The sequence below is a fragment of the Oncorhynchus mykiss genome, chromosome 31 (assembly GCF_013265735.2).
Source record: "Oncorhynchus mykiss isolate Arlee chromosome 31, USDA_OmykA_1.1, whole genome shotgun sequence".
Lineage (NCBI taxonomy): Eukaryota > Metazoa > Chordata > Actinopteri > Salmoniformes > Salmonidae > Oncorhynchus > Oncorhynchus mykiss.
In genome coordinates, this window is record NC_050571.1 from 2021516 (window position 1) to 2049267 (window position 27752).

At 44.3% G+C, this 27752-nt stretch overlaps 1 protein-coding gene across 1 annotated transcript in view; it reads right to left on the reverse strand.

The window, feature by feature from the left end:
- Positions 1-13402: 13402 nt before the first annotated feature.
- The window catches only part of sh3bgrl (SH3 domain binding glutamate-rich protein like), a 55523-nt gene continuing 41173 nt past the window's right edge, over positions 13403-27752 (reverse strand). The window contains exons 2-4 of the mRNA XM_021583212.2: positions 20406-20591; positions 17225-17305; positions 13403-14253 (exon numbers count right to left, since the gene is read on the reverse strand). Coding sequence (XP_021438887.1) covers positions 14218-14253; positions 17225-17305; positions 20406-20591 — 303 coding nt within the window. The 3' untranslated portion in view covers positions 13403-14217. The remainder of the gene's footprint in view (positions 14254-17224; positions 17306-20405; positions 20592-27752) is intronic.

The window sequence follows — 27752 nt, forward strand, 5'->3', positions numbered from 1 at the left end:
ATCCAGAATGTCTGTTACTCTATTGACTGTCTGTTACCATCCAGAATGTATGTTACTCTGTTGGCTGTCTGTTACCATCCAGAATGTCTGTTACTCTGTTGGCTGTCTGTTACCATCCAGAATGTCTGTTACTGTCTGTTACCATCCAGAATGTATGTTACTCTCTGTTACCATCCAGCATGTCTGTTACTCTGTTGGCTGTCTGTTACCATCCAGAATGTCTGTTGCTCTGTTGGCTGTCTGTTACCATCCTGAATGTCTGTTACTCTATTGACTGTCTGTTACCATCCAGAATGTCTGTTACTCTATTGACTGTCTGTTACCATCCAGAATGTCTGTTGCTTTGTTGGCTGTCTGGTACCATCCAGAATGTCTGTTACTCTGTTGGCTGTCTGTTACCATCCAGAATGTATGTTACTCTGTTGGCTGTCTGTTACCATCCAGAATGTCTGTTACTCTGTTGGCTGTCTGTTACCATCCAGAATGTCTGTTACTGTCTGTTACCATCCAGAATGTATGTTACTCTCTGTTACCATCCAGCATGTCTGTTACTCTGTTGGCTGTCTGTTACCATCCAGAATATCTGTTGCTCTGTTGGCTGTCTGTTACCATCCTGAATGTCTGTTACTCTATTGACTGTCTGTTACCATCCAGAATGTCTGTTACTCTGTTGACTGTCTGTTACCAGCCAGAATGTCTGTTACTCTATTGACTGTCTGTTACCATCCAGAATGTCTGTTGCTCAATTGACTGTCTGTTACCATCCAGAATGTCTGTTACTCTGTTGGCTGTCTGTTACCATCCAGAATGTCTGTTACTCTATTGACTGTCTGTTACCAGCCAGAATGTCTGTTACCAGCCAGAATGTCTGTTACTCTCTGTTACCATCCAGAATGTCTGTTACTCTCTGTTACCATCCAGAATGTCTGTTACTGTCTGTTGCCATCCAGAATGTCTGTTACTCTCTGTTACCATCCAGAATGTCTGTTACTCTGTTGGCTGTCTGTTACCATCCAGAATGTCTGTTACTGTCTGTTACCATCCAGAATGTATGTTACTCTCTGTTACCATCCAGCATGTCTGTTACTCTGTTGGCTGTCTGTTACCATCCAGAATGTCTGTTGCTCTGTTGGCTGTCTGTTACCATCCTGAATGTCTGTTACTCTATTGACTGTCTGTTACCATCCAGAATGTCTGTTACTCTATTGACTGTCTGTTACCATCCAGAATGTCTGTTGCTTTGTTGGCTGTCTGGTACCATCCAGAATGTCTGTTACTCTGTTGGCTGTCTGTTACCATCCAGAATGTATGTTACTCTGTTGGCTGTCTGTTACCATCCAGAATGTCTGTTACTCTGTTGGCTGTCTGTTACCATCCAGAATGTCTGTTACTGTCTGTTACCATCCAGAATGTATGTTACTCTCTGTTACCATCCAGCATGTCTGTTACTCTGTTGGCTGTCTGTTACCATCCAGAATATCTGTTGCTCTGTTGGCTGTCTGTTACCATCCTGAATGTCTGTTACTCTATTGACTGTCTGTTACCATCCAGAATGTCTGTTACTCTGTTGACTGTCTGTTACCAGCCAGAATGTCTGTTACTCTATTGACTGTCTGTTACCATCCAGAATGTCTGTTGCTCAATTGACTGTCTGTTACCATCCAGAATGTCTGTTACTCTGTTGGCTGTCTGTTACCATCCAGAATGTCTGTTACTCTATTGACTGTCTGTTACCAGCCAGAATGTCTGTTACCAGCCAGAATGTCTGTTACTCTCTGTTACCATCCAGAATGTCTGTTACTCTCTGTTACCATCCAGAATGTCTGTTACTGTCTGTTGCCATCCAGAATGTCTGTTACTCTCTGTTACCATCCAGAATGTCTGTTACTCTGTTGGCTGTCTGTTACCATCCAGAATGTCTGTTACTGTCTGTTACCATCCAGAATGTATGTTACTCTCTGTTACCATCCAGCATGTCTGTTACTCTGTTGGCTGTCTGTTACCATCCAGAATGTCTGTTGCTCTGTTGGCTGTCTGTTACCATCCTGAATGTCTGTTACTCTATTGACTGTCTGTTACCATCCAGAATGTCTGTTACTCTATTGACTGTCTGTTACCATCCAGAATGTCTGTTGCTTTGTTGGCTGTCTGGTACCATCCAGAATGTCTGTTACTCTGTTGGCTGTCTGTTACCATCCAGAATGTATGTTACTCTGTTGGCTGTCTGTTACCATCCAGAATGTCTGTTACTCTGTTGGCTGTCTGTTACCATCCAGAATGTCTGTTACTGTCTGTTACCATCCAGAATGTATGTTACTCTCTGTTACCATCCAGCATGTCTGTTACTCTGTTGGCTGTCTGTTACCATCCAGAATATCTGTTGCTCTGTTGGCTGTCTGTTACCATCCTGAATGTCTGTTACTCTATTGACTGTCTGTTACCATCCAGAATGTCTGTTACTCTGTTGACTGTCTGTTACCAGCCAGAATGTCTGTTACTCTATTGACTGTCTGTTACCATCCAGAATGTCTGTTGCTCAATTGACTGTCTGTTACCATCCAGAATGTCTGTTACTCTGTTGGCTGTCTGTTACCATCCAGAATGTCTGTTACTCTATTGACTGTCTGTTACCAGCCAGAATGTCTGTTACCAGCCAGAATGTCTGTTACTCTCTGTTACCATCCAGAATGTCTGTTACTCTCTGTTACCATCCAGAATGTCTGTTACTGTCTGTTGCCATCCAGAATGTCTGTTACTCTCTGTTACCATCCAGAATGTCTGTTACTCTATTGACTGTCTGTTACCATCCAGAATGTCTGTTACTGTCTGTTACCATCCAGAATGTCTGTTACTCTCTGTTGCCATCCAGAATGTCTGTTACTCTCTGTTGCCATCCAGAATGTCTGTTACTCTATTGACTGTCTGTTACCAGCCAGAATGTCTGTTACCAGCCAGAATGTCTGTTACTCTCTGTTACCATCCAGAATGTCTGTTACTCTCTGTTACCATCCAGAATGTCTGTTACTGTCTGTTGCCATCCAGAATGTCTGTTACTCTCTGTTACCATCCAGAATGTCTGTTACTCTATTGACTGTCTGTTACCATCCAGAATGTCTGTTACTGTCTGTTACCATCCAGCATGTCTGTTACTCTCTGTTAACATCCAGAATGTCTGTTACTCTCTGTTGTATGTTATTGGAGAGTTCTATAGGAGAGTTCTATAGGAGAGTTATGTGGTGGGAGAGTTCTATAGGAGAGTTATGTGGTGGGATAGTTCTATAGGAGAGTTATGTGGTGGGAGAGTTCTATAGGAGAGTTATGTGGTGGGATAGTTCATGGGGAGGTTGGGGTGGATCAGCCACAAAGTTTTTCTAGCTGTGTGCGGCTGTTCATGTGGTTTGACATCCGAGTTGCTCCCAAAGGATAACATTGGTTTCAGGCATGCGATTTGCAAAATTCCTTTTGCCTCGTGTGCAGGGCCACCGGTACCCCTCAATATATCGATATTATGAGAGTAAGAAGGGCCTTTAAAGGGATGTATGAACTTACAATATATCATATGGCCAATGCCATTGTAAGATATGGCATTTGGACAGGAATCAATTCAGCCATCTCATTGCTTAAAATCATTATAAACAGTTATAGGACAGCACATTTGAGTTGTATTTGTACAGTAGTGTTCCAGTAGTGGACTTTGTTAGTTTAAACCCTTTAACTGCATGTCCAATTCGTGATGGTAAATGCCCATTGTAATATTTTGCCAATGGACAGTGTCCATATGATATATTCCCTGTGCCAACATTTCATACTGCAAATATTGGCACTGGCAGTATATCATATGGCCAATGGACACTGTCCATTTCCAATATATTTAGGTAGTGATTTACCATTACCAAATGGACAGGCTGAAATCAACACTAACGAGCGAGGGATTAGGAACCACTATCACTGCTAGGCAGTCCTGAGTTCAACAAGCCAGACAATTGGGCCTTTCAGCAATGTAACAACATGTCCAATTCGTGATGGTAAATGCCCATTGTAATATATTGCTAATGGCCAGTGTCCATTACACATAAGACATTCCCAGTATTAACATGTTCTACTGCAAATGGACAGTGTCCATTGTCAAAATTGTGCTGATGGACAGTGCCCATTGGACATAAGATACAGTACCAGTCAAAAGTTTGGACACACCTACTAATTCTGGGTTTTTTCTTTATTTTTACTATTTTATACATTGTAGAATAATAGTGAAAACATTAAACTATGAAATAAAACATGGAATCATGTAGTAACCAAAAAAGTGTTACAAAAATCGAAATATATTTTATATTTGAGATCCTTCAAAGTAGCCACCCTTTGCATTAATCAATCAAATGTATTTATAAAGCCCTTTTTACATTAAACAACGTCACAAAGTGCTATACAGAAACCCAGCCTAAAACCCTAAACAGTAAGCAATGCAGATGTAGAAGCACGGTGGCTAGGAAAAACTCCCTAGAAAGGCCAAAACCTAGGAAGAAACCTAGAGAGGAACCAGGCTCTGAGGGGTGGCCAGTCCTCTTCTGGCTGTGCCGGGTGGAGATTATAATAGTACATGGCCAAGATGTTCAAACGTTCATAGATGACCAGCAGGGTCAACTAACAATAATAATCACAGTGGTTGTAGGTTGCAAGGTCAGCACATCAAGGTCAGCATCTCAGGAGTAAATGTCAGTTGGCTTTTCATAGCCGATCATTCAGAGTCAGAGATAGCAGGTGCGGTAGAGAGAGAGAGTCAAAAACAGCAGGTCTGGGACAGGTAGCACGTCCGATGAACAGGTCAGGGTTCCATAGCCGCAGGCAGAATAGTTGAAACTGGAGCAGCAGCACAGCCAGGTGGACTGGGGACAGCAAGGAGACATGGTCATAGGGCTCAGGTCCTCCGGGAGGGGAGAGAGAGAGAGAGCATACTTACATTCACACAGGACACAGCTTTGCTCACTCTTGGCATTCTCTCAACCAGTTTCATGAGGTAGTCACCTAGAATGCATTTCAATTAACATGTGTACCTTGTTAAAAGTTAATTTAATAAATTTGAGCCAATCAATTGTGTCGTGACAAGGTAAGGGTGGTAAATGGCGCCGAAGGAGATGGCCACCGTTTTACGGTCTCCTAACCAATTGTGCTATCATGTGTTTGTTTTTTTGCGATATTTGTAAATGATTTTGTACATAATGTTTCTGCAACCGTATCTTACAGAAGAAAATAGCTTTTGGATATCAGGACAGCGATCACTTACCTCGGATTAGACGAAGATTTCTTCAACAACAACAACAACAAGCAGGACTCACACGATATTCTCCAAACACCCCACAGGGCAGACATCCCAATTATTCGCAAAAGGAAGCGATGCAGAAGAAGAAGAGTTGGATGCCTCGTCCGGACCGGCAGAAGACAACTAGGAAAGCTGCCGTTACCGTCAATATTACTCGCCAACGTGCAATCATTGGACAATAAACTAGACGAGGTAAGATCACGAATATCCTACCAACGGGACATCAAAAACTGTAATGTCCTATGTTTCACGGAATCGTGGCTGAATGACGACATGGATATTCAGTTAGCGGGATACACGCTGCATGGGCAGGATAGAACAGCACACTCCGGTAAGACGAGGGGGGGCGGTCTGTGCATATTTGTAAACAACAGCTGGTGCACAAAATCTAAGGAAGTCTCTAGATTTTGCTCGCCTGAAGTAGAGTATATTGTGTTAAATTGCAGGCCACACTACTTGCCTAGAGAGTTCTCAGCTATACTTTTAGTGGCTGTTTATTTACCACCACAGACAGATGCTGGCACTAAGACCGCACTCCGTCAGCTGTTTTAGGAAATAAGCAAGCAGGAAACCATTCACCCAGAGGCGGTGCTCCTAGTGGCCGGAGACTTTAATGCAGGGAAACTTAAATCAGTTCTACCAAATCTCTATCAACATGTTAAATGTGCAACCAGAGGGAAAAAAAATCTAGATCACCTGTACTCCACACACAGAGACGCATACAAAGCTCTCCCCCTTCCCTCCATTTGGTAAATCCGACCACAACTCTATCCTCTTGATTCCTGCTTACAAGCTAAAATTAAAGCAGGAAGCACCAGTGACTCGGTCTATAAAAAAGTGGTCAGATGAAGCAGATGCTAAACTACAGGACTGTTTTGCTATCACAGACTGGAACATGTTCCGGGATTCTTCCGATGTCATTGAGGAGTACACCATATCAGTCCCTGGCTTTATCAATTTGTGCATTGAGGACGTCGTCCCCACAGTGACTGTGCGTACATACCCCAACCAGAAGCCATGGATTTCAGGCAACATTCGCACTGAGATAAAGGGTAGAGCTTCCGCTTTCAAGATGCGGGACTCTAACCCGGAAGCTTACAAGAAATACCGCTATGCCCTGCGACGAACCATCAAACAGGCAAAGCGTCAATACAGGGCTAAGATTGAATCATACTACACCGGCTCCGACGCTCGTCGGATGTGGCAGGGCTTGCAAACTATTACAGAGTACAAAGGGAAGCACAGCCGTGAGCTGCCCAGTGACACGAGCCTACCAGACGAGCTAAATCACTTCTATGCTCGCTTCGAGGCAAGCAACACTGAGGCATGCATGAGAGCATCAGCTGTTCTGGACGACTGTGTGATCACGCTCTACGTAGCCGACGTGAGTAAGCCCTTTAAACAGGTCAACATACACAAGGCTGCGGAGCCAGACGGATTACCAGGACGTGTGCTCCGGGCATGTGCTGACCAACTGGCAGGTGTCTTCACTAACATTTTCAACATGTCCCTGATTGAGTCTGTAATACCAACATGCTTCAAGCAGACCACCATAGTCCCTGTGCCCAAGAACACAAAGGTAACCTGCCTAAATGACTACAGACCCATAGCACTCACGTCCGTAGCCATGAAGTGCTTTGAAAGGCTGGTAATGGCTCACATCAACACCATTATCCCAGAAACCCTAGACCCACTCCAATTTGCATAACGCCCCAACATATCCACAGATGATGCAATCTCTATTGCACTCCACACTGCCCTTTCCCACCTGGACGAAAGGAACACCTATGTGAGAATGCTGTTCATTGACTACAGCTCAGCGTTCAACACCATAGAGCCCTCAAAGCTCATCTCCAAGCTAAGGATCCTGGGACTAAACACCTCCATCTGCAACTGGATCCTGGACTTCCTGACAGGCCACCCGCAGGTGGTGAGGTTAGGTAGCAAAACATCTGCCACGCTGATCCTCAACACTGGAGCTCCCCAGGGGTGCGTGCTCAGTCCCCTCCTGTACTCCCTGTTCACCCACGACTGAGGCACGACTCCAACACCATCATTAAGTTTGCTGACGACACAACAGTGATAGGCCTGATCACCGACAACGACGAGACAGCCTATAGGGAGGAGATCAGAGACCTGGTCGGGTGGTGCCAGAATAACAACCTATCCCTCAACGTAACCAAGACTAAGGAGCTGATTGTGGACTACAGGAAAAGGAGCACTGAGCACGTCCCCATTCTCATCGACGGGGCTGTAGTGGAGCAGGTTGAGAGCTTCAAATTCCTTGGTGTTCACATCAACAAATCAAATCAAAACCAATTTTATTTGTCACATACACATGGTTAGCAGATGTTAATGCGACTGTAGCGAAATGCTTGTGTTTCTAGTTCCGACAATGCAGTAATAACCAACGAGTAATCTAACCTAACAATTTCACAACAGCTACCTTATACACACAAGTGTAAAGGGATGAAGAATATGTACATAAAGATATATGAATGAGTGATGGTACAGAACGGCATAGGCAAGATGCAGTAGATGGTATCGAGTACAGTATATACATATGAGATGAGTAATGTAGGGTATGTAAACATTATATTAAGTGGCATTGTTTAAAGTGGCTAGTGATACAATTTTTTTTACATGTATGGCAGCAGCCACTCAATGTTAGTGATGGCTGTTTAACAGTCTGATGGCCTTGAGATAGAAGCTGTTGTTCAGTCTCTCGGTCCCTGCTTTGATGCACCTGTACTGACCTCGCCTTCTGGATGATAGCGGAGGTGAACAGGCAGTGGCTCCCTCTGCTGTTTCCTGAAATCCACGATCATCTCCTTTGTTTTGTTGACGTTGAGTGTGAGGTTATTTTCCTGACACCACACTCCGAGGGCCCTCACTTCCTCCCTGTAGGCTGTCTCGTCGTTGTTGGTAATCAAGCCTACCACTGTAGTGTCGTCCGCAAACTTGATGATTGAGTTGGAAGCGTGCATGGCCACGCAGTTGTGGGTGAACAGGGAGTACAGGAGAGGGCTCAGAACGAACCCTTGTGGGGACCCAGTGTTGAGGATCAGCGGGGTGGAGATGTTGTTACCTACCCTCACCACCTGGGGGCGGCCCATCAGGAAGTCCAGTACCCAGTTGCACAGGGCGGGGTCGAGACCCAGAGTGGACCTATTAGGGCGGTAAGCATATTGGAGTGGGTCTAGGGTGTCAGGTAGGGTGGAGGTGATATAGTCCATGACTAGTCTCTCAAAGCACTTCATGATGACGGAAGTGAGTTCTACGGGGCGGTAGTCGTTTTGCTCAGTTATCTTAGCTTTCTTGGGAACAGGAACAATGGTGGCCCTCTTGAAGCATGTTGGAACAGCAGACTGGGATAAGGATTGATTGAATATATCCGTAAACACACCAGCCAGCTGGTCTGCGCATGCTCTGAGGACGCGGCTGGGGATGCCGTCTGGGCCTGCAGCCTTGCGAGGGTGAACACATTTAAATGTTTTACTCTCGTCGGCTGCAGTGAAGGAGAGTCCGCAGGTTTTGGTAGCGGGCTGTGTCAGTGGCACTGTATTGTCCTCAATGCGAGCAAAGAAGTTGTTTAGTCTGTCTGGGATCAAGACATCTTGGTCCGCGACAGGGCTGGTTTTCTTTTTGTAATCAGTGATTGACTCTAGACCCTGCCACATGCCTCTTGTTTCTGAGCCGTTGAATTGCGACTCTACTTTGTCTCTATCCTGAAGCTTAGCTTGTTTGATTGCCTTGCGGAGGGAATAGCTCCACTGTTTGTATTCGCTCATGTTTCCGGTCACCTTGCCCTGGTGAAAAGCAGTGGTTTGTGCTTTCAGTTTCGCGCGAATGCTGCCATCAGTCCACGGTTTCTGGTTGGGGAATGTTTTAATAGTTACTGTGGGTACGACATCGCCAATGCACTTGCTAATGAACTCGCTCACCGAATCAGCGTATTCGTCAATGTTATTGTTTGACGCAATGCGGAACATATCCCAATCCACGTGATCGAAGCAATCTTGAAGCGTGGAATCAGATTGGTCGGACCAGCGTTGAACAGACCTGAGAGCGGGAGCTTCCTGTTTTAGTTTCTGCCTATAGGCTGGAAGCAACCAAATGGAGTCGTGGTCAGCTTTTCCGAAAGGAGGGTGGGGGAGCTCCGCTGCATGAACTTCTATCGCCGCTGCATGAACTTCTAACACGGCTGCATGACCTTCTATCGCCGCTGCATGACCTTCTATCGCCGCTGCATGACCTTCTATCGCCGCTGCATGAACTTCTAACACGGCTGCATGAACTTCTAACACGGCTGCATGACCTTCTATCGCCGCTGCATGACCTTCTATCGCCGCTGCATGACCTTCTATCGCCGCTGCATGAACTTCTAACACGGCTGCATGAACTTCTAACACGGCTGCATGAACTTCTAACGCGGCTGCGTAAACTTCTAACACGGCTGCATGAACTTCTAACACGGCTGCATGAACTTCTAACACGGCTGCATGAACTTCTAACGCGGCTGCGTGAACTTCTAACGCGGCTGCATGAACTTCTAACTCGGCTGCGTGAACTTCTAACGCGGCTGCGTGAACTTCTAACGCGGCTGCATGAACTTCTAACTCGGCTGAATGAACTTCTGACGTGGCTGCATGGACTTCTAATGCGGTTGCATGGGATTTGTCAGATATAAAGCTGCTGGGTTTCGTTGCATTCAAAGGTAGTGTAGGCGATAAGGTTACACAAGGTTGCTTGTGGATTTGACAGCTCTAATGCAGATCCACTTCCGACAAAACAACCGCCATACGGTGTCAACGCTAATGTGATTGAATCGAGCCCTAGAACTTTCAGATTTAGTTTTTTCCTCTGTTTGCATGGATATTGGCATACTTTGCATTCAGAAAGTATTCAGACCCCTTGACTTTTTCCACATGTTGTTACGTTACAGCCTTATTCTAAAATTGATTAAATAAATACAAATGTACGCACAATACCCCATAATGACAAAGCGAAAACAGGTTTTTAGAAATGTTTGCAAATGCATTAAAAATAAAAAAACTTATTTACATAAGTATTCAGACACTTTACTATGAGATTTGAAATTGAGCTCAGGTGCATCCTGTTTCCATTGATCATCATTGAGATGTTTCTACAGGTTGATTGGAGTCCACCTGTGGTAAATTCAATTGATTGGACATGATTTGGAAAGGCACTCACCTGTCTATATAAGGTCCCACAGTTGACAGTGTATGTCAGAGCAGAAATCAAGCCACGAGGTCAAAGGAATTGTCCGTAGAGCTCCGAGACAGGATTGTGTGGAGGCACAGATCTAAGAAGGGTACCAAAAAATGTCTGCAGCATTGAAGGTCCCCAAGAACAGTGGCCTCCATCATTCTTAAATGGAAGAAGTTTGGAACCACCAACACTCTTCCTAGAGCTGGCCGCCCGGCCAAACTGAGCAATCGGGGAGAAGAGCCTTGGTCAAGGAGGTCTCTGCAGCACTCCATCAATCAGGCCTTTATGGTAGAGTGGCCAGACGGAAGCCACTCCTCAGTAAAAGGCACATGACAGCCTGCTTGGAGTTTGGCAAAAGGCACCTAAAGGCACATAAAGACTCTCAGATAAAAGCAAGATTCAACTCTTTGACTTTGAATGCCAAGCGTCATGTTGGGGATGCTGGTATGATGGTGACCAAACTGGTCCATGTTGGGGATGCTGGTATGATAGTGACTAAACTGGTCCATATTGGGGATGCTGGTATGATGGTGACCAAACTGGTCCATGTTGGGGATGCTGGTATGATAGTGACTAAACTGGTCCATATTGGGGATGCTGGTATGATGGTGACCAAACTGGTCCATGTTGGGGTTGCTGGTATGATGGTGACCAAACTGGTCCATATTGGGGATGCTGGTATGATGGTGACCAAACTGGTCCATATTGGGGATGCTGGTATGATAGTGACCAAACTGGTCCATATTGGGGATGCTGGTATGATAGTGACCAAACTGGTCCATATTGGGGATGCTGGTATGATAGTGACCAAACTGGTCCATATTGGGGATGCTGGTATGATGGTGACCAAACAGGTGCGTGTTGGGGATGCTGGTATGATGGTGACCAAACGGGTGCGTGTTGGGGATGCTGGTAGGATAGTGACCAAACTGGTGCGTGTTGTGGATGCTGGTATGATAGTGACCAAACTGGTCCATATTGTGGATGCTGGTATGATGGTGACCAAACTGGTCCATATTGGGGTTGCTGGTATGATGGTGACCAAACTGGTCCATGTTGGGGATGCTGGTATGATGGTGACCAAACGGTCCATATTGGGGATGTTGGTATGGTGACCAAACTGGTCCATATTGGGGATGCTGGTATGATGGTGACCAAACTGGTCCATATTGGGGATGCTGGTATAATGGTGACCAAACTGGTCCATGCTGGTCAAACTGGTCTTACCACGCCCATCATTATTATATTTCCCAGAATGCTCTATTGTAATTGTTTCAATATCTTTTTTTGTTAGTGTTTTTGCATTGACTGATTAATGAATCTTATGCAACACAAAGACAAATCTAGAGGCGAAAGATACATAATATACATTTTTCTCAACTATTGCATCCATTACTGAAATGGTTGTTCTAGTGTAGATGGTTTAGGTCATCTAATTTATTAATCTTTCTGACTGCTAAAACACTGCTAAGGCACCATGAAAACACTGTTAAGGCACCATGAAAACACTGCTAAGGCACCGCGAAAACGCTGCTAAGGCACCGCGAAAACGCTTCTAAGGCACCGCGAAAACGCTGCTAAGGCACCGCGAAAACGCTGCTAAGGCACCGTGAAAACGCTGCTAAGGCACCGCGAAAACGCTGCTAAGGCACCACGAAAACGCTGCTAAGGCACCACGAAAACGCTGCTAAGGCACCACGAAAACGCTGCTAAGGCACCGCGAAAACGCTGCTAAGGCACCGCGAAAACGCTGCTAAGGCACCGCGAAAACACTGCTAAGGCACCGCGAAAACGCTGCTAAGGCACCGCGAAAACGCTGCTAAGGCACCGCGAAAACGCTGCTAAGGCACCGCGAAAACGCTGCTAAGGCACCATGAAAACGCTGCTAAGGCACCGCGAAAACGCTGCTAAGGCACCGCGAAAACGCTGCTAAGGCACCGCGAAAACGCTGCTAAGGCACCACGAAAACGCTGCTAAGGCACCACAAAAACGCTGCTAAGGCACCACGAAAACGCTGCTAAGGCACCACGAAAACGCTGCTAAGGCACCACGAAAACACTGCTAAGGCACCGCGAAAACGCTGCTAAGGCACCACGAAAACACTGCTAAGGCACCACGAAAACGCTGCTAAGGCACCACGAAAACACTGCTAAGGCACCGCGAAAACACTGCTAAGGCACCGCGAAAACGCTGCTAAGGCACCACGAAAACGCTGCTAAGGCACCACGAAAACGCTGCTAAGGCACCGCGAAAACACTGCTAAGGCTGGTCACCAGCCAAACCAGCTCCTATGCTGGACCAGCCTGTATGGACCCCAAAAGGAGCCTTGGCCCCCCAAAAATGTAATTTCGATCTCTGAGCACACTTGTTTTCCTTAGAGATGATTACAATAGCCACTACACCAAAAGACATGTGTAACTGTGTGTATTGTTGTCAGACAGGACCATACAGCACTGAATGAGAGAACATTTGACTTATCTATTAATCAGCTACCAAAAAGTAAAACTTAAATTCATCATAAAAATTCATAGTTGATATTTACGCCTATTGTAAATGTGTTTACAGGTCTATATTTACAAGATGCATTAAAAGTATGTAAGACAGCAGATTACTTGTATTCCACATTTTTGCAATATCAGCACTTGCAATATTGGGTTCCATGAGTTTCTGTCACAACATCATTCAACCATCCATTTGACAAATGGGAGGAGACATTAGAGATGTGAAAAGACATGGTTGTGTTTTGTTCCACCTCGGGTAAGGTTATCTAAAAAGAAATGTAGAGGCCTTGCCACTAGCCTATACAGTTTCTAGACAGTCAATGTGTGATAACATCAATGCACAACGCTGTTATAACCAGTAAAACAACTCTCAGATCTTTATTGTACACAAAAATAAGACTATTATGGTGAGGCAGAGAAGAGAGGAGAGATTATATGGATCATATTATACTATGGCACCAAGCTGAACAAACATTCTGACCAGTATATGTGTGAATCTGAATTGAGTAGTTAGCGGTATACAGACATGTTTACAATAATACATCACCTCTCTGCTTCCGTTACAGATGTATATTTTGGCATGTTATATTTGTATTACTTCATGTTATCTTTATCACATTTCATCTCTATCAAAACAAGCAGATCAAAACATTAAGTCACAGGGCCTCAGGCATAAAACAACTAGCATCTAGGTGCCGTGTTCTCTGTAGAACAGAAGATGGTCAGATTGCTGAGAATAGTGGAGGGAGAGGAAGAAGTAGACAGGAGGACAGCTGGGACATTTGGAGAGAGGAGGAAGGCAACATTTTGTGTTTAACATTAGAGAGAAGTGCTACTCTGATAGTACATCCTGTCTTCTAGAGGACATGCATTCAGACTGACTGGGACATCATGACATCAGGTGTGGAGACATTCAGACAACAGGCTTTAAGGCCAGCGGAGGGACTCATGGGTACCCAGCATGCTCTGCTTCAGTACCTCCTCACACCCAGCTGATAAGGCACAGCTGAAGCATGAGACACAACAACAACAAAACTAAACTAAACATCTGGAAAGAACCCCCTGACCTCTAACAGAGTGAGAATAATATGGTATGGTCTGCCCAGCAGGCTCTGGCTTGGTCATGGTCTGGTCTGGTCTGTGGTTGGAGGAAGGAGCACTGTGGAACTATTGCTGCTCTCTCTTGGCTAGGGCCTCAGCCTCCTACAGAGAGAAATATGAAGAGAGAGCGGGAGGGAGAGAGAGAGGTGGGAAAAGGGAGAGTGAGATTGGGAGGGGGGAGAGCGAGAGAGAGGAAGAGGGAGGGGGAGAGAGAGAGAGGTAAAGAGAATGGGGAAGGGGAGAGAGAGAGGTGTAGAGTGGAAAAGGGGAGAGAGAGAGAGTGGGGCGGGAGAGAGAGGGAGAGTGGGGAGGGGGAAAGAGGTGTGGTGAATTTTAGTAGTAAGGTCTGTTGGTTTTAACAGCTTCAGTGTGACCAAAGAAAGCCCCTGTATCTCCATGGTGATAGACACACCTCCCTGAAGTTCCCTGAGTGGCGGAGAGGGGGAGCCAGGGTGCAGAGACAGACAGACAAAGGGGTATGTATATACAGGATGAAGTTGGGTTTGGTAATATGTGTAACTGATAGAAGACAGAATGTGACAGGTGTGGTTATGGTTAAGTGTTAGGTATTTGCATTTATTATGGATCCCCATTAGTTCCTGTCAAGGTAGCAGCTACTCTTCCTGGGGTTTATTATGGATCCCCATTAGTTCCTGCCAAGGCAGCAGGTACTCTTCCTGGGGTTTATTATGGATCCCCATTAGTTCCTGTTAAGGTAGCAGCTACACTTCCTGGGGTTTATTATGGATCCCCATTAGTTCCTGTCAAGGCAGCAGCTACTCTTCCTGGGGTTTATTATGGATCCCCATTAGTTCCTGTCAAGGCAGCAGCTTCTCTTCCTGGGGTTTATTATGGATCACCATTAGTTCCTGTCAAGGCAGCAGCTACTCTTCCTGGGGTTTATTATGGATCCCCATTAGTTCCTGTCAAGGCAGCAGCTACTCATCCTGGGGTCCAGCAACACACATACATTCAGAACAGATTTCACAACACATTAAATTTGTGCCCTCAGGCCCCTACTCTACTGCCACATATCTACAACACAAAATCCATGTGTACGTGTGTGTATAGTGCATATGTTATCGTGTGTGTGTGTATGCATGTGTCTGTGCGTATGTTTGTGTTGCTTCACAGTCCTCGCTTCCATAAAGTGTATTTGTATCTGTTTTTTAATCTAATTCTCCTGCTGCATCAGTTACCTGATGTGGAATAGAGTTCCATGTAGTCATGGCTCTATGTAGTACTGTGGAATAGAGGTCCATGTAGTCATGGCTCTATGTAGTACTGTGGAATAGAGTTCCATGTAGTCATGGCTCTATGTAGTACTGTGGAATAGAGTTCCATGTAGTCATGGCTCTATGTAGTACTGTGGAATAGAGTTCCATGTAGTCATGGCTCTATGTAGTACTGTGGAATAGAGTTCCATGTAGTCATGGCTCTATGTAGTACTGTGGAATAGAGTTCCATGTAGTCATGGCTCTATGTAGTACCTTGAGCCTCCCATAGTCTAGTTCTGGATTGTGAAGAGACCCTTTGTGGCATGTATTGTGGGGTATGCATGGGTGTCCGAGCTGTGTGCCAGTATTTTAGACAGACAGCTCGGTGCATTCAACATGTCAATAACTCTGACAAATACAAGTTGTGATGAAGTCAATCTCTCTTCCACTTTGAGCCAGGAGAGATTGACATGCATATTATTAATATTAGCTCTCTGTGTACATCCAAGGTAAAAAGAGGCTATTCTTTTAGTACAGTTCACAAACACAGTAAGGCAGTTTGATTACTATGCTGCCCTGTTCTGAGCCAGTTGTGGCACCTCATTGTGGCACTTGACCAGACGACTGAACAGTAGTCCAGGTACGTCAAAACTAGGGCCTGTAGGATCTGCCTTGTTGATAGTGTTGTTAAGAAGGTAGAAACTAGGGCCTGTAGGACCTGCCTTGTTGATAGTGTTGTTAAGAAGGTAGAAACTAGGACCTGTAGGATCTGCCTTGTTGATAGTGTTGTTAAGAAGTTAGAAACTAGGGCCTGTAGGACCTGCCTTGTTGATAGTGTTGTTAAGAAGGTAGAAACTAGGGCCTGTAGGACCTGCCTTGTTGATAGTGTTGTTAAGAAGGTAGAAACTAGGGCCTGTAGGATCTGCCTTGTTGATAGTGTTGTTAAGAAGGTAGAAACTAGGGCCTGTAGGATCTGCCTTGTTGATAGTGTTGTTAAGAAGGTAGAAACTAGGGCCTGTAGGACCTGCCTTGTTGATAGTGCTGTTAAGAAGGTAGAAACTAGGGCCTGTAGGACCTGCCTTGTTGATAGTGCTGTTAAGAAGGTAGAAACTAGGGCCTGTAGGACCTGCCTTGTTGATAGTGTTGTTAAGAAGGTAGAAACTAGGACCTGTAGGATCTGCCTTGTTGATAGTGTTGTTAAGAAGGTAGAAACTAGGGCCTGTAGGACCTGCCTTGTTGATAGTGTTGTTAAGAAGGTAGAAACTAGGGCCTGTAGGACCTGCCTTGTTGATAGTGTTGTTAAGAAGGTAGAAACTAGGGCCTGTAGGACCTGCCTTGTTGATAGTGTACCTTGGACTAAAGTTGATGACTAAAGTTAGAGTGTGTTACCTTAGAGCCTGGTGGGGTGCTCATCAGCCTCAGACAGAGGATGTGGGTGGGACTTCCAACCCTCTGAGGTTTTAGCCTCCTATAGTAACTGACTGTAGGCCTAGAATGCTCATGTAGCCTAATATAATAATAATGTCTTGCAGTAAAATGATACAGAATGGCACCGGAGGGAATGGCTGACATTTTACAGGCTCCTAACCAATTGCACTATTTTTTGTGTTTTTTCGCATTGTTTGTAACTTATTTTGTACATAATGTTGATTATTTCTTTAATGAGTCTGACAAGAAGGATATAACGTTGCTCCCAGACAAGTCCCAAATCCCCATCATTCACATGAAGAACATAAGGAACTACAGGGGGCGGAGATCAAGGTGCCTTGCAAGAATTGGGCGGCGAGTGGGTTATCTGATTCTGCCTCTACCAGACCCAGGAAGAGTTAGGGATTTGGGTGTAGAGGTTAGGGTACCTTAGATCCAGGGGGAGCGGTGAGACCCAGGAAAGCGTAGACAATATTGTCTTCTCTGGCATCAAAGAACGCCTCGTAGTTCTGAAGGAGAGAGAGATAAATCCCTTATAAACCCTACAGCCTCGTAGTTCTGAAGGAGAGAGAGATACATCCCTTATAAACCCTACAGCCTCGTAGTTCTGAAGGAGAGAGAGATACATCCCTTATAAACCCTACAGCCATGTAGTTCTGAAGGAGAGAGAGATAAACCCCTTATAACCCTACAGCCATGTAGTTCTGAAGGAGAGAGAGATAAATCCCTTATAAACCCTACAGCCATGTAGTTCTGAAGGAGAGAGAGAGATAAATCCCTTATAAACCCTACAGCCATGTAGTTCTGAAGGAGAGAGATAAACCCCTTATAAACCCTACAGCCATGTAGTTCTGAAGGAGAGAGAGATAAATCCCTTATAAACCCTACAGCCATGTAGTTCTGAAGGAGAGAGAGATAAACCCCTTATAAACCCTACAGCCATGTAGTTCTGAAGGAGAGAGAGATAAATCCCTTATAAACCCTACAGCCATGTAGTTCTGAAGGAGAGAGAGATAAATCCCTTATAAACCCTACAGCCATGTAGTTCTGAAGGAGAGAGAGATAAACCCCTTATAAACCCTACAGCCTCGTAGTTCTGAAGGAGAGAGAGATACATCCCTTATAAACCCTACAGTCATGTAGTTCTGAAGGAGAGAGATAAACCCCTTATAAACCCTACAGCCTCGTAGTTCTGAAGGAGAGAGAGATAAACCCCTTATAAACCCTACAGCCATGTAGTTCTGAAGGAGAGAGAGATAAATCCATTATAAACCCTACAGCCATGTAGTTCTGAAGGAGAGAGAGATAAACCCCTTATAAACCCTACAGCCTCGTAGTTCTGAAGGAGAGAGAGATAAATCCCTTATAAACCCTACAGCCTCGTAGTTTCTGAAGGAGAGAGAGATAAACCCCTTATAAACCCTACAGCCATGTAGTTCTGAAGGAGAGAGAGATAAACCCCTTATAAACCCTACAGCCATGTAGTTCTGAAGGAGAGAGAGATAAACCCTACAGCCTCGTAGTTCAGAAGGAGAGAGAGATAACCCCCTTATAAACCCTACAGCCATGTAGTTCTGAAGGAGAGAGAGATAAACCCCTTATAAACCCTACAGCCATGTAGTTCTGAAGGAGAGAGAGATAAACCCCTTATAAACCCTACAGCCTCGTAGTTCTGAAGGAGAGAGAGATAAATCCCTTAGAAACCCTACAGCCATGTAGTTCTGAAGGAGAGAGAGATAAATCCCTTATAAACCCTACAGCCATGTAGTTCTGAAGGAGAGAGAGATAAATCCCTTATAAACCCTACAGCCTCGTAGCTCTGAAGGAGAGAGAGATAAACCCCCTATAAACCCTACAGCCATGTAGTTCTGAAGGAGAGAGAGATAAACCCCTTATAAACCCTACAGCCATGTAGTTCTGAAGGAGAGAGAGATAACCCCCTTATAAACCCTACAGCCTCGTAGTTCTGAAGGAGAGAGAGATAAACCCCTTATAAACCCTACAGCCATGTAGTTCTGAAGGAGAGAGAGATAACCCCCTTATAAACCCTACAGCCTCGTAGTTCTGAAGGAGAGAGAGATAAACCCCTTATAAACCCTACAGCCATGTAGTTCTGAAGGAGAGAGAGATAAACCCCTTATAAACCCTACAGCCATGTAGTTCTGAAGGAGAGAGAGATAAATCCCTTATAAACCCTACAGCCATGTAGTTCTGAAGGAGAGAGAGATAAACCCCTTATAAACCCTACAGCCTCGTAGTTCTGAAGGAGAGAGAGATAAACCCCTTATAAACCCTACAGCCATGTAGTTCTGAAGGAGAGAGAGATAAACCCCTTATAAACCCTACAGCCTCGTAGTTCTGAAGGAGAGAGAGAAGGTTAACAGGAGCTATTCAATAATAGCAAGTCCAGCTTATTTTATTATCTCACAGGACAAGCTGGCTTCACACCCAACACACACACACACACACACACTTTACTACAGAGCACAAACTTTACTGAAGCTTCATGTCATCTCCTCTGTCTTATGTGTTATTGAACCCTCTACTACATCCTCTATTAGTCCTTTATACCATAACCTCATCACCCCTCTACTACATCCTCTATTAGTCCTTTATACCAAAACCTCATCACCCCTCTACTACATCCTCTATTAGCCCTTTATACCATAACCTCATCACCCCTCTACTACATCCTCTATTAGTCCTTTATACCATAACCTCATCACCCCTCTACTACATCCTCTATTAGTCCTTTATACTATAACCTCATCACCCCTCTACTACATCCTCTATTAGTCCTTTATACCAAAACCTCATCACCCCTCTACTACATCCTCTATTAGTCCTTTATACCATAACCTCATCACCCCTCTACTACATCCTCTATTAGTCCTTTATACTATAACCTCATCACCCCTCTACTACATCCTCTATTAGTCCTTTATACTATAACCTCATCACCCCTCTACTACATCCTCTATTAGTCCTTTATACCATAACCTCATCACCCCTCTACTACATCCTCTATTAGTCCTTTATACCATAACCTCATCACCCCTCTACTACATCCTCTATTAGTCCTTTATACTATAACCTCATCACCCCTCTACTACATCCTCTATTAGTCCTTTATACCATAACCTCATCACCCCTCTACTACATCCTCTATTAGCCCTTTATACCATAACCTCATCACCCCTCTACTACATCCTCTATTAGTCCTTTATACCATAACCTCATCACCCCTCTACTACATCCTCTATTAGTCCTTTATACCATAACCTCATCACCCCTCTACTACATCCTCTATTAGTCCTTTATACCATAACCTCATCACCCCTCTACTACATCCTCTATTAGCCCTTTATACCATAACCTCATCACCCCTCTACTACATCCTATTAGTCAACATGATGCCTGACTGACTGAGCTGAACCCACATTCAACTCTCTAAACCTGGACAGAAAAACTGGGTCAATCTAATGAAAACTCTAGTAGGGCTGTTACAGACTAACATAGAAACAGAATGATGCTCGTACACCTGCTGAGTGAGTCAATGCATGATACCAATCCATTAGAATTCACTATCGCTCATTATCCTGCACCCACCCCGCAGTATCTGTCCTGGTTGAAGATCTGTGGAGGTAGAGGGTTCCCTGCAGCGGGTCGAGCCTCCTCCGGAACATTCTCTCTCATCCACTTCCTGTTGTCCTCATTGGCAGCGATGTCACACTCCTCAAACTCAATCTTATTGGCTGACAGGAAGCCCATCACATCCTGCTGCTGTTTCTTTATCTGTAAGAAGGGGAGGAGGGATGTGTTCATTTCATATTCATATTGTCTTTCTTTTTGTTATCTCTTCTGTGAGGAACTGAAGTCAGCTGTACTGAGAGCTGTGTAGAGTCAGCTGTACTGAGAACTGTGTAGAGTCAGCTGTACTGAGAACAGTGTAGAGTCAACTGTACTGAGAACAGTGTAGAGTCAGCTGTACTGAGAACTGTGTAGAGTCAGCTGTACTGAGAACTGTGTAGAGTCAGCTGTACTGAGAACAGTGTAGAGTCAGCTGTACTGAGAACAGTGTAGAGTCAGCTGTACTGAGAACTGTGTAGAGTCAGCTGTACTGAGAACTGTGTAGAGTCAGCTGTACTGAGAACTGTGTAGAGTCAGCTGTACTGAGAACTGTGTAGAGTCAGCTGTACTGAGAACTGTGTAGAGTCAGCTGTACTGAGAGCTGTCTAGAGTCAGCTGTACTGAGAACTGTGTAGAGTCAGCTGTACTGAGAACAGTGTAGAGTCAGCTGTACTGAGAACTGTCTAGAGTCAGCTGTACTGAGAACAGTGTAGAGTCAGCTGTACTGAGAACTGTGTAGAGTCAGCTGTACTGAGAACTGTGTAGAGTCAGCAGTACTGAGAACTGTGTAGAGTCAGCTGTACTGAGAGCTGTCTAGAGTCAGCTGTACTGAGAGCTGTGTAGAGTCAGCTGTACTGAGAACAGTGTAGAGTCAGCTGTACTGAGAACAGTGTAGAGTCAGCTGTACTGAGAACTGTGTAGAGTCTGCTGTACTGAGAACTGTGTAGAGTCAGCTGTACTGAGAGCTGTCTAGAGTCAGCTGTACTGAGAGCTGTGTAGAGTCAGCTGTACTGAGAGCTGTGTAGAGTCAGCTGTACTGAGAGCTGTGTAGAGTCAGCTGTACTGAGAGCTGTGTAGAGTCAGCTGTACTGAGAGCTGTGTAGAGTCAGCTGTACTGAGAGCTGTCTAGAGTCAGCTGTACTGAGAACAGTGTAGAGTCAGCTGTACTGAGAACTGTGTAGAGTCAGCTGTACTGAGAACTGTGTAGAGTCAGCTGTACTGAGAGCTGTCTAGAGTCAGCTGTACTGAGAACAGTGTAGAGTCAGCTGTACTGAGAACTGTGTAGAGTCAGCTGTACTGAGAGCTGTCTAGAGTCAGCTGTACTGAGAACAGTGTAGAGTCAGCTGTACTGAGAACAGTGTAGAGTCAGCTGTACTGAGAGCTGTCTAGAGTCAGCTGTACTGAGAACTGTCTAGAGTCAGCTGTACTGAGAACTGTCTAGAGTCAGCTGTACTGAGAACTGTGTAGAGTCAGCTGTACTGAGAACTGTGTAGAGTCAGCTGTACTGAGAACTGTGTAGAGTCAGCTGTACTGAGAGCTGTCTAGAGTCAGCTGTACTGAGAGCTGTGTAGAGTCAGCTGTACTGAGAGCTGTGTAGAGTCAGCTGTACTGAGAGCTGTGTAGAGTCAGCTGTACTGAGAGCTGTGTAGAGTCAGCTGTACTGAGAGCTGTGTAGAGTCAGCTGTACTGAGAGCTGTCTAGAGTCAGCTGTACTGAGAACAGTGTAGAGTCAGCTGTACTGAGAACTGTGTAGAGTCAGCTGTACTGAGAACTGTGTAGAGTCAGCTGTACTGAGAGCTGTCTAGAGTCAGCTGTACTGAGAGCTGTCTAGAGTCAACTGTACTGAGAACTGTGTAGAGTCAGCTGTACTGAGAGCTGTCTAGAGTCAGCTGTACTGAGAGCTGTCTAGAGTCAGCTGTACTGAGAACAGTGTAGAGTCAGCTGTACTGAGAACTGTGTAGAGTCAGCTGTACTGAGAACTGTGTAGAGTCAGCTGTACTGAGAGCTGTGTAGAGTCAGCTGTACTGAGAACTGTGTAGAGTCAACTCTACTGAGAACTGTGTAGAGTCAGCTGTACTGAGAACAGTGTAGAGTCAGCTGTACTGAGAACTGTGTAGAGTCAGCTGTACTGAGAACTGTGTAGAGTCAGCTGTACTGAGAACTGTGTAGAGTCAGCTGTACTGAGAACTGTGTAGAGTCAGCTGTACTGAGAACTGTGTAGAGTCAGCTGTACTGAGAGCTGTGTAGAGTCAGCTGTACTGAGAACAGTGTAGAGTCAGCTGTACTGAGAACAGTGTAGAGTCAGCTGTACTGAGAACTGTGTAGAGTCAGCTGTACTGAGAACTGTGTAGAGTCAGCTGTACTGAGAGCTGTGTAGAGTTAGCTGTACTGAGAACTGTGTAGAGTCAGCTGTACTGAGAGCTGTGTAGAGTCAGCTGTACTGAGAACTGTGTAGAGTCAGCTGTACTGAGAACTGTGTAGAGTCAGCTGTACTGAGAGCTGTGTAGAGTCAGCTGTACTGAGAACAGAAAAAACATGATCAAATACAAATCTTAGAATCAACTATTAAAGAACAGAAACCCACTGGATTCTCCAATTACATTGAATGAACTTCAGGCCAAAATACAAACCCTCTAACCCAAAAAGGCCTGTGGTGTTGATGCCATCCTAAACTAAATGATAAAATATACAGACCACAAATTCAAATTGGCTATTCTTAAACTCTTTAACATCATCCTCAGCTTGGGCATCTTCCCCAATATTTGGAACCAACCCCAATCCACAAAAGTGGAGGGAAATTTGACCCCAATAACTACTGTACCATGGCATATGTGTCAACAGCAACCTTGGGAAAATCCTCTGCATTATAATTAACAGCAGACTCGAACATTTCCTCAGTGAAAACAATGTACTGAGCAAATGTCAAATTGGCTTTATAACAAATTACCGTACAACAGACCACGTATTAATTTTATTTAACTAGGCAAGTCAGTTAAGAACAGATTCTTATTTACAATGAAGGCCTAGGAACTGCCTTGTTCAGGGGCAGAACGACAGATTTTTACCTTGTCAGCTCAGGGATTCGATCTAGCAACCTGGCCCAACGCTCTAACCACTTGGCTACCTTCCGCCCCACACTGTCACTACATTAAGTAGGTTACTAGCCCAATGCTCTAACCACTAGGCTACCTGCCGCCCCACACTGTCACTACATTAAGTAGGTTACTGGCCCAACGCTCGAAACCACTAGGCTATCTCCCGCTATAGGGTTTATAAGGGTTTTATCTCTCTCTCCCAACGCTCTAACCACTAGGCTACCTGCCGCCCCACACTGTCACTACATTAAGTAGGTTACTGGCCCAACGCTCTAACCACTAGGCTATCTGCCGCTATAGGGTTTATAAGGGTTTTATCTCTCTCTCCCAACGCTCTAACCACTAGGCTACCTGCCGCTATAGGGTTTATAAGGGTTTTATCTCTCTCTCCCAACGCTCTAACCACTAGGCTACCTGCCACCCTCTGCACACCCTAATTGACAAACACACCAAAACAAAGGAAAAGTGTTCTCATGCATTGTTGATTTCAAAAAGCTTTTGACTCAATTTGGCACGAGGGTCTGCTATACAAATTGATGGAAAGCGGTGTTGGGGGAAAAATATATGAAGTTATAAAATCCATGTACACAAACAACAAGTGTGCAGTTAAAATTGGCAAAAAAACCACACATTTATTTCCACAGGGTCATGGGGTGAGACAGGGATACAGCTTGAGCCCCATCCTCTTCATAATATACAGTACATGTGACTTGTTTTTTTATCCAAATATATATGTGTTGATACAGTGCCTTGCGAAAGTATTCGGCCCCCTTGAACTTTGCTACCTTTTGCCACATTTCAGGCTTCAAGCATAAAGATATAAAACTGTATTTTTTTGTGAAGAATCAACAACAAGTGGGACACAATCATGAAGTGGAACGACATTTATTGGATATTTCAAACTTTTTTAACAAATCAAAAACTGAAAAATTGGGCGTGCAAAATTATTCAGCCCCTTTACTTTCAGTGCAGCAAACTCTCTCCAGAAGTTCAGTGAGGATCTCTGAATGATCAAATGTTGACCTAAATGACTAATGATGATAAATACAATCCACCTGTGTGTAATCAAGTCTCCGTATAAATGCACCTGCACTGTGATAGTCTCAGAGGTCCGTAAAAAGCGCAGAGAGCATCATGAAGAACAAGGAACACACCAGGCAGGTCCGAGATACTGTTGTGAAGAAGTTTAAAGCCGGATTTGGATACAAAAAGATTTCCCAAGCTTTAAACATCCCAAGGAGCACTGTGCAAGCGATAATATTGAAATGGAAGGAGTATCAGACCACTGCAAATCTACCAAGACCTGGCCGTCCCTCTAAACTTTCAGCTCATACAAGAAGACTGATCAGAGATGCAGCCAAGAGGCCCATGATCACTCTGGATGAACTGCAGAGATCTACAGCTGAGGTGGGAGACTCTGTCCATAGGACAACAATCAGTCGTATATTGCACAAATCTGGCCTTTATGGAAGAGTGGCAAGAAGAAAGACATTTCTTAAAGATATCCATAAGTGTTGTTTAAAGTTTGCCACAAGCCACCTGGGAGACACACCAAACATGTGGAAGAAGGTGCTCTGGTCAGATGAAACCAAAATTGAACTTTTTGGCAACAATGCAAAACGTTAAGTTTGGCGTAAAAGCAACACAGCTGAACACACCATCCCCACTGTCATGGGGTGGCAGCATCATGGTTTGGGCCTGCTTTTCTTCAGCAGGGACAGGGAAGATGGTTAAAATTGATGGGAAGATGGATGGAGCCAAATACAGGACCATTCTGGAAGAAAACCTGATGGAGTCTGCAAAAGACCTGAGACTGGGACGGAGATTTGTCTTCCAACAAGACAATGATCCAAAACATAAAGCAAAATCTACAATGGAATGGTTCAAAAATAAACATATCCAGGTGTTAGAATGGCCAAGTCAAAGTCCAGACCTGAATCCAATCGAGAATCTGTGGAAAGAACTGAAAACTGCTGTTCACAAATGCTCTCCATCCAACCTCACTGAGCTCGAGCTGTTTTGCAAGGAGGAATGGGAAAAAATGTCAGTCTCTCGATGTGCAAAACTGATAGAGACATACCCCAAGCGACTTACAGCTGTAATCGCAGCAAAAGGTGGCGCTACAAAGTATTAACTTAAGGGGGCTGAATAATTTTGCACGCCCAATTTTTCAGTTTTTGATTTGTTAAAAAAGTTTGAAATATCCAATAAATGTCGTTCCACTTCATGATTGTGTCCCACTTGTTGTTGATTCTTCACAAAAAAATACAGTTTTATATCTTTATGTTTGAAGTCTGAAAAGTGGCAAAAGGTCGCAAAGTTCAAGGGGGCCGAATACTTTCGCAAGGCACTGCAGTTCTTTCTACAGTACCATTTTTTAAAGTTATAACATTAGCCATTGACAACTACAAAAGTGTTCTACTTTTCTCAACAACATTGATACCCTGAATTTATCAGGTGCTATCAACAGATGAGTTGGAAAAACTGATGGTCTACTTCCACGGTCAGTGTGAACTGGAGTGACTTGACACAGTGTGAACTGGAGTGACTTGACACAGTGTGAACTGGAGTGACTTGACACAGTGTGAACTGGAGTGACTTGACACAGTGTGAACTGGAGTGACTTGACACAGTGTGAACTGGAGTGACTTGACACAGTGTGAACTGGAGTGACTTGACACAGTGTCAACTGGAGTGACTTGACACAGTGTGAACTGGAGTGACTTGACACAGTGTGAACTGGAGTGACTTGACACAGTGTGAACTGGAGTGACTTGACACAGTGTGAACTGGAGTGACTTGACACAGTGTGAACTGGAGTGACTTGACACAGTGTGAACTGGAGTGACTTGACACAGTGTGAACTGGAGTGACTTGACAACACTGACCAAACAAGATGTAGCTACAAACAGAAGGTCGTTAAATGGTTCCAGTCTGCCGTGAAGCCTTCATCCATGTATATGAGTTAGAGTCTAGCTACATTTTCTGATATACATTTCTAATTTTGTCAGAAATTCATTTTTATTTCAAGTTAAAGCGTACTGTTAGTTAGCTAGCAAATGTCAGCTTGCTGGTTCGCTAGATAACGTCACGTGTATGATCTGTGTAGGATTATTATTCTAATCAGAAATCCATTTGCATTGCTAGTTTTAGCCTAATGTTAGCTAGCTAGCTACATGTCTAAACAAAAGACTTCACTTCACCAGATGATTACATGACCCATCAAGTTAGCCAGGTGTGTCTGGGGGTGATTATGTACATCTATTGTATTTCATGAACATGTGAACATGTCTAGACAATAGAGAGTTAGCTAGATGTGTCTGGTGGTTATAGCATTTCCTTCAATTTAGACAAGTGTGTCGGGTAAGCGTAATCTGATAATCATAATATATAATAAAAAATATATCAAATATTTTTTATCTGGACACTTTCTGTTTTTGATATTGCTACTATAGTAACCATTTCAGTGTACCGTGTACACCTTCCGTATCCTGTGCATGTGACAAATAAACTTACATTTGATTTGACATAGTGTGTGTTTATCACATGGCATCACATGTGAATCCTTAAAGAGACGGGTTAAACCCTCTCAGGGTGTGAACGATGCTGAACGGGTGTCGACTAAGATATGCCCTCCAACAGCTGTAACAAAATATTCAAGGGCCATTTCCTCCTGGAAGGAGATCTCAGGAAGACGAAGATAATGGTTTCCAATTGTCAAGACAACAAATACAAACTCCATCTAGAGACCGTTGCCCTGGAGCACACCAAACTATACATACCACGGCCGAAACATCAGCACCACAGGTACCTTCCACAAAGCTGTGAACGACCTGAGAGACAAGGCAAGAAGGGCCTTCTACGATATAAAAAGGAACATAAAATTCAACATACCAATTAGGATCTGGCTAAAAATACTTGTATCAGTTATAGAACCCATTGTCCTTTATGGTTGTGAGGTCTGGGTTCCGCTCACCAACCAAGAATTCACAAAACGGTACAAACACCAAATTGACACTCTGCATGCAGAACTCTTTAAAAAATATCCTCTGTTCAAAACGTAAAACAATAAATAATACATGCAGAGCAGAATTAGGCAGATACCCACTAATTATCAAAATCCAGAAAAGAACCGTTAAATTCTACAACCACCTAAAAATAAGTGATTCCCAAACCTTCCATAACAAAGCCATCACCTACAGAGAGATGAACCTGGAGAAGAGTCCCCTAA